The sequence below is a fragment of the Phacochoerus africanus genome, chromosome 10 (genome assembly GCF_016906955.1).
Source record: "Phacochoerus africanus isolate WHEZ1 chromosome 10, ROS_Pafr_v1, whole genome shotgun sequence".
Classification (NCBI taxonomy): Eukaryota; Metazoa; Chordata; class Mammalia; order Artiodactyla; family Suidae; genus Phacochoerus; species Phacochoerus africanus.
Genome location: NC_062553.1, coordinates 321,535 through 334,570, shown reverse-complemented (window position 1 = coordinate 334,570; position 13,036 = coordinate 321,535). Strand labels below are relative to the sequence as shown.

The 13,036-nt window shown below is 60.9% G+C and overlaps 1 protein-coding gene and 1 long non-coding RNA gene across 8 annotated transcripts in view; one reads left to right on the top strand and one right to left on the bottom strand.

Moving 5' to 3' along the window:
* Nucleotides 1-198: 198 nt before the first annotated feature.
* Nucleotides 199-13,036, top strand: part of DGKQ (diacylglycerol kinase theta) — a 21,127-nt gene continuing 8,289 nt past the window's right edge. For 2 of the 7 annotated variants that reach the window (XM_047799494.1, XM_047799493.1), the window contains exons 1-3: nucleotides 9,589-9,974; nucleotides 11,837-11,916; nucleotides 12,626-12,725. In XM_047799494.1, the coding sequence (XP_047655450.1) occupies nucleotides 9,701-9,974; nucleotides 11,837-11,916; nucleotides 12,626-12,725 (454 nt within the window). In that variant the 5' untranslated portion in view covers nucleotides 9,589-9,700. The other 5 variants (XM_047799496.1, XM_047799497.1, XM_047799498.1 and 2 more) reach the window with 5 other exon arrangements.
* On the bottom strand, nucleotides 7,813-9,446 carry LOC125138200 (uncharacterized). Its single transcript, XR_007137600.1, has 2 exons — nucleotides 9,225-9,446; nucleotides 7,813-8,839 (listed from the first exon to the last, which is right to left on the bottom strand). It is a non-coding gene; the product is annotated as an uncharacterized LOC125138200 (long non-coding RNA).

Below are 13,036 nucleotides of genomic sequence, written 5' to 3'. Positions count from 1 at the left end.
TCGCGTGCCACGTGACGGCCGGCGCGGGGTGGGGCCTGGGCAGGAACGGGCCCGCGGGTGGGGCCGGCGGGGTCACGGTGGAGACGGGGGCGGGGCCGGCTGGTGGGCGTGGGGGGGCGGAGGGAGGGGCGTGGCCAGGAGCCGAGGAAGAGCGGCGTGGGCGGGGTCTGGCGGGAGGTGGGCGTGGGGGCGAGGCCAGGGCCGAGCGCAACCGCGGCACCGCCCTAAGCTCCGGAATCCGGAGCTCGTCTCGGACGGTGGGCTCTGCCCAGCGGCCTCCCGGCTGCCAGTCCTCTCCGCCACCCAATGTGGTACCCCTTCTGGCCGGGTTCCTCCCCTCGGTCCCCTTCGGCGCTAAGCGGGCTGTGGGGACGGCGAGTCCCTTGGAGAGCGCTGGGCCTTCAGCCGCACTGGTGAAGGCCTCTGCTGAGATGCTTTGGTCGGTCGGCCTGGGCGGGAAGTAGCCCAGTGAGGGGGCCAGGCGGCTGCTGGACGGCTGAGAGACCTGCGGTGGCTGCAGGGCGGGGAGAGGTGGTCAGACGTGGGGCGCGTTTGGAAGATGGACTGGCGACTGCAAGGACTTTGGCTGGAGCAGCGGGCTGGTGTGCTGTCTTCTGAGAGCGGGGCCGCTGTAAAGCAACAGGGGTGCTCGGGGTGCTGAGCTGCCTTTGAGAAGCCAAGTGAACACCTAGATGGACAGCTGGCAGCCCGGCCTGGCCGCTGGGGGAGCTGGGGCTCAGCACTGCGAAGGGGTAAGCTTTAAGTCGCACGCATATACTACAGGAACCCTGCAGCAACACGCCCTCCACCAGGCCGACATTGCAGGACGCGGGGACCAGCCTCCCTCTGTCCCCATACCCTCCTCCCTCCCCTCCGCTGGACAGCAGGACTCACCCCCAAAGCCAGCCCATGTCCCTAGTCCCTTAAGCTGAAGAGAGAGAAGCTGATCATTTTCTAAAAGTGATGGGTGGAGTTCCCGGTGTGGCGCAGTGGTTAACGAATCTGACTAGGAACCATGAGGTTGCGGGTTCGGTCCCTGGCCTTGCTCAGTGGGTTAAGGATCTGGCATTGCCGTGGCTGTGGTGTAGGCCAGTGGCTACAGCTCCAATTGGACCCTTAGCTTGGGAACCTCCATATGCCACAGGTGCCACCCTAAAAAGACAAAAGGAAAAAAAAAAAAAGAGGGATGGGTGACATCCAGCCGTGGAATGAAGACATGCTGTGTAGCCAGAGGAAACGTACAGAGACAGGAGCCCAGCTGTGTTCTTGCGAGATGTTGAAACCAAAGCCAGAGCAAAACCGTCAGAGCAGCCAGAGGGGAAAGGACCTGTTACCCTCAGAGCATGAAATAGCAAGAAAGCACTGACGTTCCAGCAGAAGCAGCTGGAACAGCCGACGAGGAAAGAACCGCAGGCGGACCTTGGCAGCCGAGACGTCTCAACCCAGCAAAAGGTATACTTTGAAAACGGAGGTCAAAAAAAGACGATTCAGAGAGACTGGCTCTGGGAGTGTGTGTCCCCACTGACCCTCCTTAATGGAAAAGGTCAGCTGTGTCCTTTCAGAACCATGATCCCACGGCCCAGAGGAGCAGGAAGGATGGAACACAGCAGAAGGGTCTGTTGTCTATAATCTAATGGAGAGTGACACAGAACGCGACAATAAAAATGTCCTGTGGGGCTTGAAATATATCCAGAGTCTAAAACGCAGGAGAAGGAGTTCCCGTCGTGGCTCGGTGGAAACAAAGCTGACTGGCATTCATGAGGACGCAGGTTCGATCCCTGGTCTCACTCAGTGGGTTAAGGATCTGGCATTGCCGTGAGCTGTGGTGTAGGTGGCAGACTTGGTTCGGATCTGGCACTGCTGTGGCTATAGTGCAGGCCAGCAGGTGCAGCTCCAACTTGACCCTTAGCCTGAGAACTTCCATATGCCCCTGGTGCGGGCCTGAGAAGACAAAAACAACCACCACCGCCACCACCAGAAAACGCAGGAGACGCCCACAGGAGTTCAAGGGGAACACGAGTGTGTGCCGGGCTGGCCCAGCCATGCCTACAGCCTATTAGCGTGAGCTTACGCGGCAAAGGGACTTTGCAGCTTCGATTAAGTTCAGAGTCTTGAGATAGGGCGATTATCCCAGATTACCTGAAGGGGCCCTGAGTGTCATCACGATATCCTCGTAAGCGGGAGGCAGAGGGAGATTTGACACGAAAGAGGCCACGTGGTGACTTCAGAAGAGAGAAATTGATCTGGAGATAGTTCTGGGTTTGTTTATTTGTTTTAAATTTTTTTTGGTCTTTTGTCGTTTTAGGGCCGCACCCGCAGCACATGGAGGTTCCCAGGCTAGGGGTCTAATCAGAGCTACAGCTGCCAGCCTACACCACAGCCATAGCAACACCAGACCTGAGCCACATCTGCGACCTACACCTACAGCTCATGGCAACGCCGGATCCTTAACCCACTGAGTGAGGCCTGAGTGAGGCCAGGGACGGAACCCACAACCTCATGGTTCCTAGTCAGATTTATTTCTGCTGTGCCTAGACAGGTACGCCTGAAGATTGTTCAAAAATTTGTACTGAGGGCTTGTTTTAATCGGCTGTGGTTAGACAGATGGACACAGATCCAAGGAGCAAGAGGCAGGACTGCATGGGGAGGTGGAGAAGGGAAGGAGCATATATACATATGCCTTGTCTTTTTGCCTTTTCTAGGGCCGCTAGTGCGGCATATGGAGGTTCCCAGGCTAGGGGTCTATTGGAGCCGTAGCCACCGGCCTACGCCAGAGCCACAGCAACATGGGATCCGAGCCGCGTCTGCGACCTACACCGCAGCTCACGGCAACGCCGGATCTTTAACCCACTGAACAAAGGCCAGGGACCAAACCTGCAACCTCATGGTTCCTAGTCGGATTCATTAACCACTGTGCCACGACGGGAACTCCAGTGATGGGTCTTTATTGCAGAGGCCGGACTCATCCCCTGTAATGTAGGAAAGGGCAAAGGGAATGGCTGTAAAGTTGGTGTGAGGGGTGGGCTAGCCAAGGGCCTTGAATTGAAAGAGATTGAGGCCTGGGGCAAGATAGAGACCCATGCAGGGGTCCACTTTCTGGGCTGGAATTGGGAACGGGATGCTTGAGGAGGCCAGTATGTCTCCGGGGGACTGGCCCTCTGGGAGCCCTCACGGATCGTGCCTTGAAAAGTGACATGTGTGTCTGTAAGTCCAAAGGGAGTGAGCAGGTCCTGGCCAGGCCCCACATCCTGGCCTTAGTGCATGTGGAGACAGGTGATTAAAAGGGGTAGTCGGGGTGTCTGTGGAATAAGAGATTCCCAGAGTTCTTTACTCTGAATGGAGGAATTTTTTGGTGATGGCTGGCCAGTGTATGATCCACGTGAAAATGGGCCGCTTGTTCAGGGCACCCACTGCTAAGACAGCTGCGTGGGGTTGGGCCCTGTGTGTGGACCTCTGGGTCCGACTGTTGTCGGGGCCGAGGGGCGGGAAGCCTCAGCACTGCACTGACCCCAGTGCTGCTTGCACAGTCCACGAAGTCCTACCGCTATTGCTCGGGCGGACCCAAGGGGTTCCCTGGGTGGCCAAGGGTCTGGGGGAAGAGTGTGCGGCCACCAGAAGCCAACGAGGACTAAAAGATGTCAGCCCGGTGTGTCAGGTGGATCTCCTTGTGAGAAAGGCTGGCTGCGGGGGGGCCGAGGGAAGCCTGGAGAGGAGGCAAGCGTGTCCCTTGGGCTGGCGGCAACTGCAGCCGAGAGGCTGGGGGAGGGCACAGACTGAGCAAAATGTTTTGGTAGTTGGTTGGGTTGAGTCCATAATTTCAGCAGTCTTAGCATTTGGGTGTGGGGGCCCTAAGGGTGGGGCCAGAGCTGCAGGGCTGTGGATTCCGACCACGAGGGACCCTTGACTTTCCCAGGTTAAAGAACGCAGGATTGGGCTGCATTTTCTCTCCTCCGTGCCCTTAGAGTGGTTTTTTCCTTTTCTCCTGCCTCATTTATTTATTCATTCATTTTTCTGTTGGGCTTTTTGTCTCTGGATCCGGCTGGCGAGAGGACCAGGGGCTCTGCTGGCCGGACCATCCGTCTTTCTGTCCTTTTTCTTCTCTGAAATCTGGCCGGTGTCTCTAAGCAGGTGAGAATGGTCCCCTCTCTCCCCCATCTGTCTGACTCTGTTGGCTACATTTGCTTATTTTCTGTGTCCTTGGGGCTCTGGCCTTTGGGACCCCTTCCAAGGCCGAGCCTCCCCCAGTGAACTGGCCCAGAGCCCACACCCCAGCCAGCCCCTTGGTCCAGTCTCAGCATCCAGGGCGGGGCGCTGGACAGCCAGGGGCTGCCCCCAGAGTGCAGGCCTGCCCAAGCCCCTCCATCGGTCCGGCCCCACGTCACTCCATACCGAAGCTGCCCCCGCCGCTCCTTCCTGCAAAACCCCCAGGAGAGGCTCTGGGCCCTGTTCCCTGCTTGGTTCCTGCTTCTACCTGGAACCCAAACCTGTGCTGCGGCCATGGGCCTGCCTCCGTGGTGGCCCCTTCTCTTGGGACACGTGAAGAACCAAGTCTTCCTTCAAAGGCAGTTTGTCTCGGTCCTGTCACCTCACCGTGTCTGATGAAAACAAATCCTGGGCACAAACTTTCGAACAAAGATGCAATGCTGCTGCCTTTGATGAGGAAGGAAGGGGCCAGGTGCCCAGGAACGCCGGGAATGCGGCTCTAGCAGCTGGAGGGACCGTGGTCCTGCCCACGCCCTGAACACACCCAGGGGCTCCTGCTGGCCGAGACTGGGGCTGTGATGCCAGAGCAGTGGGGACAGCGGGGCCCAGGGCAAAGACGGACAGAGGCACTGCAGGGACTCAGTGGCCTGTGTTCTCAGTGGGCCTCGCTCATGTGCTCACAAGTTTTGATAAAACCTGCTGAACGAAGGAAGACAAAGTGACCACAGGGGCTCCCACACGGTCGGGTCCCCCGCCACACTTCCCCTCTTGCTGGCGGGGCGCCGGGGGGGGGGCACCTTTGGGGTCTGGCCAAGGGGAAGTTTGGTCGTGGGAACACTGGTTGGGGGTCACTGGGGTACACGTGTGTCCCTCCCAGTTGCTAGCTTAGCGACCTTCACAAAGGACACCCTGGTGCAGAAAACGGCTTCCAGGAACCCTGAAGCAACTAACCCGGAGGAAGGAGTGAGTCACCCGACTTTTGGAAAATGGTTAAGCACCCGCTGATGTAGCAGGAAATGCTGACATCAACAAGAGAATGCAGGCCTACCAGCCAATGTGACGAGGACACGACGTAAGAAGTTTGGACAGATCAGGAGGGTATTTTAGATTGGTTGTGGCACAAGAAAACTGTGCCACCCTGAAACCTCCCAGCTCATACGTGAAGAAACATGACAAGGTTCTCTGCCGTTGTGATAATGGCCTTGACTTTTTTTTTCCTTTGGCTGCACCTGAAGCATGCAGACCTTCCTGGGCCAGGGGCGGAACCCGCATCACAGCAGTGACAATGCTGAGTTCTTAACCACCTGCACCCCAAGGGAACTCTTTTTTTGTGAGTGTCATTTTTTTTTTTAATATATACTTTATTTTCCCACTGTACAGCAAGGGGATCAAGTTATCCTTACGTCTTTTTTTTTTTTTTTTTGGTTGCACTCACAGCATATGGAAATTCCCAGGCCAGGTATCAAATCAAATCTGAGCCGCAGCTGAGCCCTATGCCATACCTGTGGCAACGCCAGATCCTTAACCCACTGTACCACAGCGGGAACTCCTCCTTTGCCAATGTCTTAATGTTTAATTTGTTGTGATGTTTTTCTCTCCTTCAGAATAAAGGTGCTCCCAATTTTATCGAAGTAATTGTTCACTGTTTCTTAAAGAGAGCCCCATCCACTTCAGGCCGCCCCACACCTGAGCGGGCCCAGCCTCACCCTTACCTGGTCATGTATCAGCCGAGTGGACACGACCACTGCCACACAGGCTGGCAGCTGGGAGGCACCCGTGGGAAAGGCAGACAGCTGTCTTCTCAGACAAGGGTGTCTTCACAGCTCGAGGACTTAAAGGCCCTCCCCAGAAGGGAAATACAGCCCACGCTCCAAGAGCCCCCACTGAGCCAGCGCCGGGCCGCCGGTGTGAAGGGGCAGACACAGTCCGCCCGATATTCGCAGAGCCTGCCTTTGCACCCTCGGGGTCCCCTTGGTGTCCCCCACTTTCCTGCTTCAGCTCATCCGGGGGCAAGTCCTCTTCTGCCTGTTCGGTGCCGCATTTTTGCCTTTGGGGCTCAGTGGGTGACTTGCTGCTTCAGGGCCCCCAGCCCAGGGCTCCTTCCGCCCGGAGCTCTGAGTGCAGGAGGCTGGGATGCCTGACGGAGCCGAGTGGGCGCTGGGCGAGCTTTGTCCAGGCCGAGTGATGGTGCTGCTGCCTGGGCCTGGGCTCCTGAGTCAGCCACGTCTGTTCAATAAGCCCCCTTCAAACGGAAGCGCACAGGGAACCAGGCTGACCGCTGGTGAAGCGGGGTGACCCGGGCTGGCAGGGAGCAGCCCTGAGTTTCAGGCTGGCTGGTCAGGGAGTCCAAGGCCGAGGGGACTTTACAGAGTGTGACAAAGAATACTGATAAGTGCCTGTACCCGACAAAAAGCCACCCCCAGAATATATAGAGAACAGTTTCAAATCAACAAGACAGAGACAGTCAATAGAAAAGGGACCAGACGCAGCCTCACAAGAAGAGCTGCAGACGGCAGAAGGACCCGGGATGCTGGGCTCCCTCCCGGGCCGCCGCCGCAGCAAAAGCCGAAGCCACGCAAATACCTCTGCGCCCCACCGGAAAGGCTGAGCTTGTGAAACTGAGTCTCCCGCGTTGCCCGTGGAAGTGCCAACTTTTATTTCTCTGCGCACTTTTGGAAGGCTGTTTGAGCCAGGAGCAAATGAAGCAAATGCTAAGCAGACATGTGGACCTGGGCACACGTGGTGTCCAAACACCTGGACAGGAATATTCCCAAGCATTTTTCAGAACAGCTCGAGTCTGGTACCAGCACCCAAGCCCACTGCCCTAGAAGGGACACTCGGCAGCACACAGGGGGCCAGATACTCACAGGCCCCCTCAGCGGAATTCAAGACAAAACCTTGGGTGAAAGAAGCCAGTCCCAATTAAGGCAGGACCAGCCACTTCCCGGCCTTCCAGGCAGCCCCGAAGCATCTGTGGGCACCTCACTTTGCCTGGGTTCCTGCCACAAAGCACCACCAGCTAGGTGGCTTAAACTGCATTGACTGTCCCACGGATGAATATGCCAAAACTCTACCCCCTTGTGATGGTCTTTGGAAGCGGGCCTTTGGGGGCAATTAGGGTTGGACGAGGTCACGGGGTTGGGACTCCCACAGCCACCATGGGCCAGAAGGTGGCATCTGCAGGACAGGGCTGTGTCCTCAGCAGGACCCACCATGCTGGCACCCTGATCTCAGACCGCAGCATCTAGAACCAACAGAAACGAGCATCTGCTGCGGCCTGTCCAGAATTTCGATGTGCATCCCAAGCAGAGGTTTAGTTTTAAGTGTCTTCTAGAAGCTGCTAGCTATTTTGGAAGGTATTCTAAGAAGTTCAGGGAGTTCCCACTGTGACTCAGCAGGTTATGAACCCAACTAGTATCCATGAGGACTCAGGTTCGATCCCTAGCCTCACTCAGTGGCTTAAGGATGGGGCGTTGCTGTGAGCTATGTTGTAGGTCGAAGACTCAGCTTGGATCTGGCATTGCTGTGACTCCGGTTCGGCCCCTAAGCCTGAGAACTTCACATGCCATGAATGACAGACAAAAACAAAAACAAAAACGGGTCATGGGATGGTGCGATGAAGTATCTTTGCCATTTTAGTGAATACGAAACACAGTGAAAGTCTGCAGTAATGGTCAGATGTGGAGTTTCCTTTCCAAGATGTTTTTCCTGCAGTCCATTTTCTTGCAAATGGAGAAAGATAAAGCCTGAGGTCCTGTTTCCTTAGAGGCAGCTACTACAGTGTGAATGGAGAGGCATGGTCTGCAACAGAGACCTCGGCGGGGTCAGGACTCTCCCGGAGCCACAAGGCGGGCTGAGGGGAGAGGAGGCTGGCAGTGAGTTGCGGCCCCAGGAGCCGGACCATCCTGGAAGCCCCAGGGAGGGTGCCTGGCCTCGCCGCGGGACTCTGCCTCAGGGCTTCGGACTCTGTTCCCCCGTGTGGATGCTTGTCCTCCTGCAGCTCCGTCCTGGCTCCTTCCATCCACACTGGGCACCAAGTGGCATTTCTGGGCTTATTTTTCGGCTTGTTGCTCTTTGTCTGCCGCTGGTGTATAGCTGGTGCTCAAACAGGATTGGGGGCTGACTCTGTGTCCCCCTTCCTTGCTCCAGGCTTTGCTCTTGTCTTCAGCCAGGTCCCTAGCAGCCCCTCCCAGCAGACCTAGCACATGTGTAGGCATTTCCTCACTACTCCCTCCCCGCACCAATCGCCCCCGGTTTTCTCCTCTTCCAGGCCCTGCAGCCCCTGTTCACCCCGCAGGGAGGATGCGAGCTCCAGGGCAGCCTACAAAGAGCCTGGGGATGCCCCTCGAACCACGAAGCCGGCCACGCAGCGCACTACAAGCCACGGTGAGGCCCGCAGGTGCAGGGGCTCTGGAGCTATGGCAGGCGATGGGGCAGGGTGACCTGCGTGGACACGCCCGGGAGACAACGCGGGGCGGGGGGGGTTCAGGGGCTGGGATTCCCTGGGAGTGCGGTGCGGGGGGGATCTTTCACAGAGGGAGAGGCCTGGCGGAGGGTCGCGTGAGGTCGGCCAGGAAGGATGCCAGTCCCTCCGGCTTCCGGCTTCCGAGGAAGAGATGATGGGAGGGGGCTCCTCCTGCAAGGAACGATCCTCCAACAAGCGGGCCAGCCCCTGGCCGTTGCTGGCCCAGAGCCCCGTCAGGACAGGGACCTGGCGCCTGAGGGTGCTCGCGGCCAGGCAGCGTCCAAAGACTCTGCAGACGGAGCCGCTTACACGCGGCTGGGGGGAGCACGCGGGGAGCCAGGCCGTCCAGCCCCAGAACCATCTCAGTCGCCCGCCTCCGCCCAAGGACGCCCAGAGTGGAGCCCAGGCTGGCTCCTCTCCGGACCTCACCCTAGGACGCCCACCCTGAGACCCTAGCCCCTTCCCCGCTCCTCTGACTCCAGACCGGGGCCCCCTGAGGGCAGAGCCTGTCTTCCAGACTCCACTCTGGGGACCTGGGACAGTGCTGTACGCTCACCAGGTCGCCCCGCGCAGCCTCGAGCCAAGGGCGTGATCTCGGTGCCGCGTGGGAGGCGTCCGTCTGCGCAGGCGCGGGCCAGGTCACCGCAGGTGCAAACACCTCGCGTCGCTGTCTGGAGGCCGTGTGCCAGGAACCGGGTCCCGGCTACCGGCCTGCCTCTTCTGGCCACCCGGCTCGGATCTCCGCGGGGTCCCGGCTCCGCAGGCTGGCCCCGCCCACCCCCCGCCCCACTCCGCAGATCCCACCCCCTTGGCCTCGCCCCAGCCTGCAGGCCCCAACCCCGCCCGCGGCCCCACCCCTGGCCGGCCCCGCCCCTGGCCCCGCCCCCGACCGCGCGCCTGCGCAGTGGCGGCGGGCGCAGTCGGAAGCCCGGCGCGGACGGCGGGGGACCACGGGGGGACGCTGGCCCGTTTTGCACGCAGCGCGACCCCCGCACTCGTCCCCCGCCGGGGCTCGGGCCGCCCTGGCCGGGAATGGCGGCGGCGGCTGAGCCCGGAGCCCGCGCCTGGCTTGGCGGCGGCTCCCCTCTCCTGGGCAGTCCGACCTCCAGTCCGGAGCTGGGCGCCGGAAGCCGCTCGCGGTCGGGGCCGGGGTCCGGGCCAGGGTCGGGGCCGGAGCGGGCGGGCGCCAGGCCCCCAGGCCCCGCCGCGCTGGGTCACATCTTCAGGAAGGTGACGCTCACCAAGCCCACCTTCTGCCACCTCTGCTCCGATTTCATCTGGGGGCTGGCCGGCATCCTGTGTGACGGTGAGCGCCCGCGATCCCACCGCTGACCTCTGACCTCTGGACTTCCAGCAATGGCCTCCCCAGGACAGGGCCCCTTGCCCCCCCGGGCAGGTGTGTGCCAGGCCCAGACCTCCCCGTGGAGGTGATGAGGACCGGTTCCTCCGGGGTTCTGGGGGGCCGTCGAGTGGCTGCTGCCGCTTCCCCACGATGGCGGAAAGAACTGCTCCCTGGGCTTCTTCATGTGGGTTGGGATCCAGCCGGGGAAGGGCAGGTGCAGGGACTGGGGCTTGAGGCCAGCCAGCCCTGAGCAGGTGCAAGGGACAATAGCGTGTCCAGGCCCTGGGCCACTGGCTCCCAGGGTCTGGTGCTGGCTCTTCTCCCCTGAGTGCACGCTGCCGAGTGTTGGCGCTGCCCAGCTCAGACTCTCAGAGAGCCGGGCAGGGCCTGCCGCCCTGAGTGTGACGTGCCCCTGCCACCCTGAGTGTGACGTGCCCCGACAGCTCCCACCCAGCCGCCAAGCCAGCCTGGCTGGGCAAGGAGGCTCTCCCTCCTCTGGCTCCTGGGCAGTTGTCATGCATGCTTCCAGGGCTGGCTCTTCTAGCCCTGCTCCTCTCTGCGGGGGATGGGGCAAGGTGTCCCTGCCCTGCTTGCAGAGACAGGCCTTTGGCTCTGGGGACAGAGGGACCACTCAGCCCGGGGTTGGCAGAGAAGGATTGGCTGGGTCTGGGTAGAGGAGGCTGGGCCCCTTTCACAGGATGCCTTCTGCCTGGGGAAGTGGCAGGCTCCCCTCAAGGGTAGGATATGACCTCCTGCAGGTGGGCGCTGAGTCTGAGGGGCGAGGAAGCTTGTAGGAAGGAAAGGGGTGATGTGGAGACCTTCCCTGCGTGCTGTGCCGACTTTCTCCCCAACTCTGGAGGATGAGCTGGTGACCTCAGCAGGCAGAGGGCCTGACAAGGCTGTGGGAGGAAGAGCCCCCTCCCTTTCCAGGGAGCACCCAGGATATATGGGGGGGAGCAAGGCCTATCTCTGGGGGCCAGAGGAGGAAGCCGGGTGCCGTGTGCCCGCAGCTGCTGCCGTCCATGGCGGCAGAGCCAGTCCGAGTGGCTGGAGGGGAGCTGACAGGGACTGTGTACCCTTCCCCGGGCCTCCTCCGTATGGGTACGGATGCCCCCTTGCTGCCCCACCTTTGGAGCCTCTGGGCCGGGGGCAGGTGCCGCCCTCACTGGGCCGGCTGCCCTGCTTGCCTGGTGGGTGCGCTCCTGGTCTGTCACAGACTGGCTCTGGGCTGGGCAGGCCCCTTGTGTGTGGGATGGAGATTCGGGTGTGTGCAGTTGTGAAGAGTGAGGGGAGTGTGTCTCCGGAGAATCCGGTCTGGGGGGTAGGTAGAGATACGGGAGCTGGCCAACTGCCTGCCTGCCCGCCTACCCCTCACAGCGACTGCAAAGAGCTGGGCCTGTGCGCGGGTCAGGGGAGGGGTGGTGGGGCGGGGTCAGGGGCCACTCTCAGGACACCAGAACACACCGTCGTCCAGGATGGCAGAGCCCCCAGGGGCTCTTGGGGGTGGGGCAGGGGAGCAGGCTGCCACTGGGCCCTCTCTCTAGCCCTAAGACCAGGGTTAGGGTTAGGATGGAGGTGAATCCCACATACAATGGGATGGGCCTGGGGGCCCTTCAGTGAGTCACCACAGGCATGAAGCGCTCCCAGCAGGTCTGGGAGAGTGGGCCCACCGAGACGGCTCTCTCCCCTGTCATCGAATGCTGCCTGCCCCCCACCATGGCCCTCGGAGGCCCCACTGTCTGCAGCCTCCCTTCCGTGTGCCAAGCCCTGGGGTCTCTTGATTCCTGGGCAGGACGGGGCTAACTCACGGGCTCTCATTCCCATAGCCTGCAACTTCATGTCCCATGAGAAGTGCCTGAAGCACGTGAGGACGCCCTGCGCCAGCGTGGCGCCCAGCCTTGTCCACGTGCGTATAGAGTGTGGGCGACTCATCTGTGGGTGCGGGTGCAGAGGGTTGAGGGAGGCCGGCTCTGTGGCAGGGGCTGGGCTGGCAGGGGCTGGGCTGGGAGTCAGGACGGTGGGTTGGATGGGGTGGCCGTGGAGTCCTCCCTTGAGCTGGTCTGGGTCCTTGAGTGTGGAGTGCGCCTCTGCCTCTGAGCCCCTCCCAGCAGAGCAGCTGGGCCTCACTTCCCCGTGGTTCTGACTCTGTCTTCTCCTGGGGTCCCGGTACCAGCACTGCCCCTGCCGCCTGTTGGTGGGCCTCCCTCCACCTGTACTTCATCCACGTGGCGCCACATGTATCACAAAGGGGAACAGGCCTGGGGTCAGCCCCCACGCAACCTTGGCCGTATCGGGCCTGGGCAGGACCAGCTGGGGCCTGAGCTGCAGAAGGGGCCATCTGGGATCACGGCCTGGGACAGCCCTGAGTTGGCCTTGCACGGGGAATGGGGAGGTCCATGTGCTGGCCAGTCCCCAGCAGAACCCCTTGGGAGCGTGGAGGGGCTTTGAGGCACCACATGGTATTAATAGCGCTCGAGAGGACTTAGGGGTGTATAGCGGCCAGGCAGGTGGCCAGGGCTGGGACAGAGAGGAAGTGGGGCTTGGGGACCGGGCATCCAGGGGTGAGGGTGCCAGGCCATGGGCCCCAGGCTAAGGCAGCGCTCTGCTCCTTCCAGGTCCCGGTGGCCCACTGCTTCGGGCCCCGGGGGCTCTACAAGCGCAAGTTTTGCGGGGTGTGCCGAAAGGGCCTGGAGGTGCCTGGGCTTCGCTGTGAAGGTACTACCAGGAGCCTGCCTGGTCCTCTGGGGTCTGAGCCCCCCCGCCCCCTGCCCAACAGGGACCAGGTCTTTGCTGCCCTGCGATCTGGGGTGGGGGCAGGAGAATTTGTGGATTCTAGAGGCGCAGCAGGGAGGCAGGTTCCCCGGATGGCAGGTTCAGAGGCTGGGTGTTGAGGTGGGCCAGTCTGGCCGAGATGTGGAAATGCTGGTTCCCACCCCGCTGAGGGGTGGGGGGCTGCTCCTGCCCCGCATGTTGGGCCCAAAATGATTAAAGAAAGGGTGGCCAAGGGAGGGAAGGGCCCGGGGCGG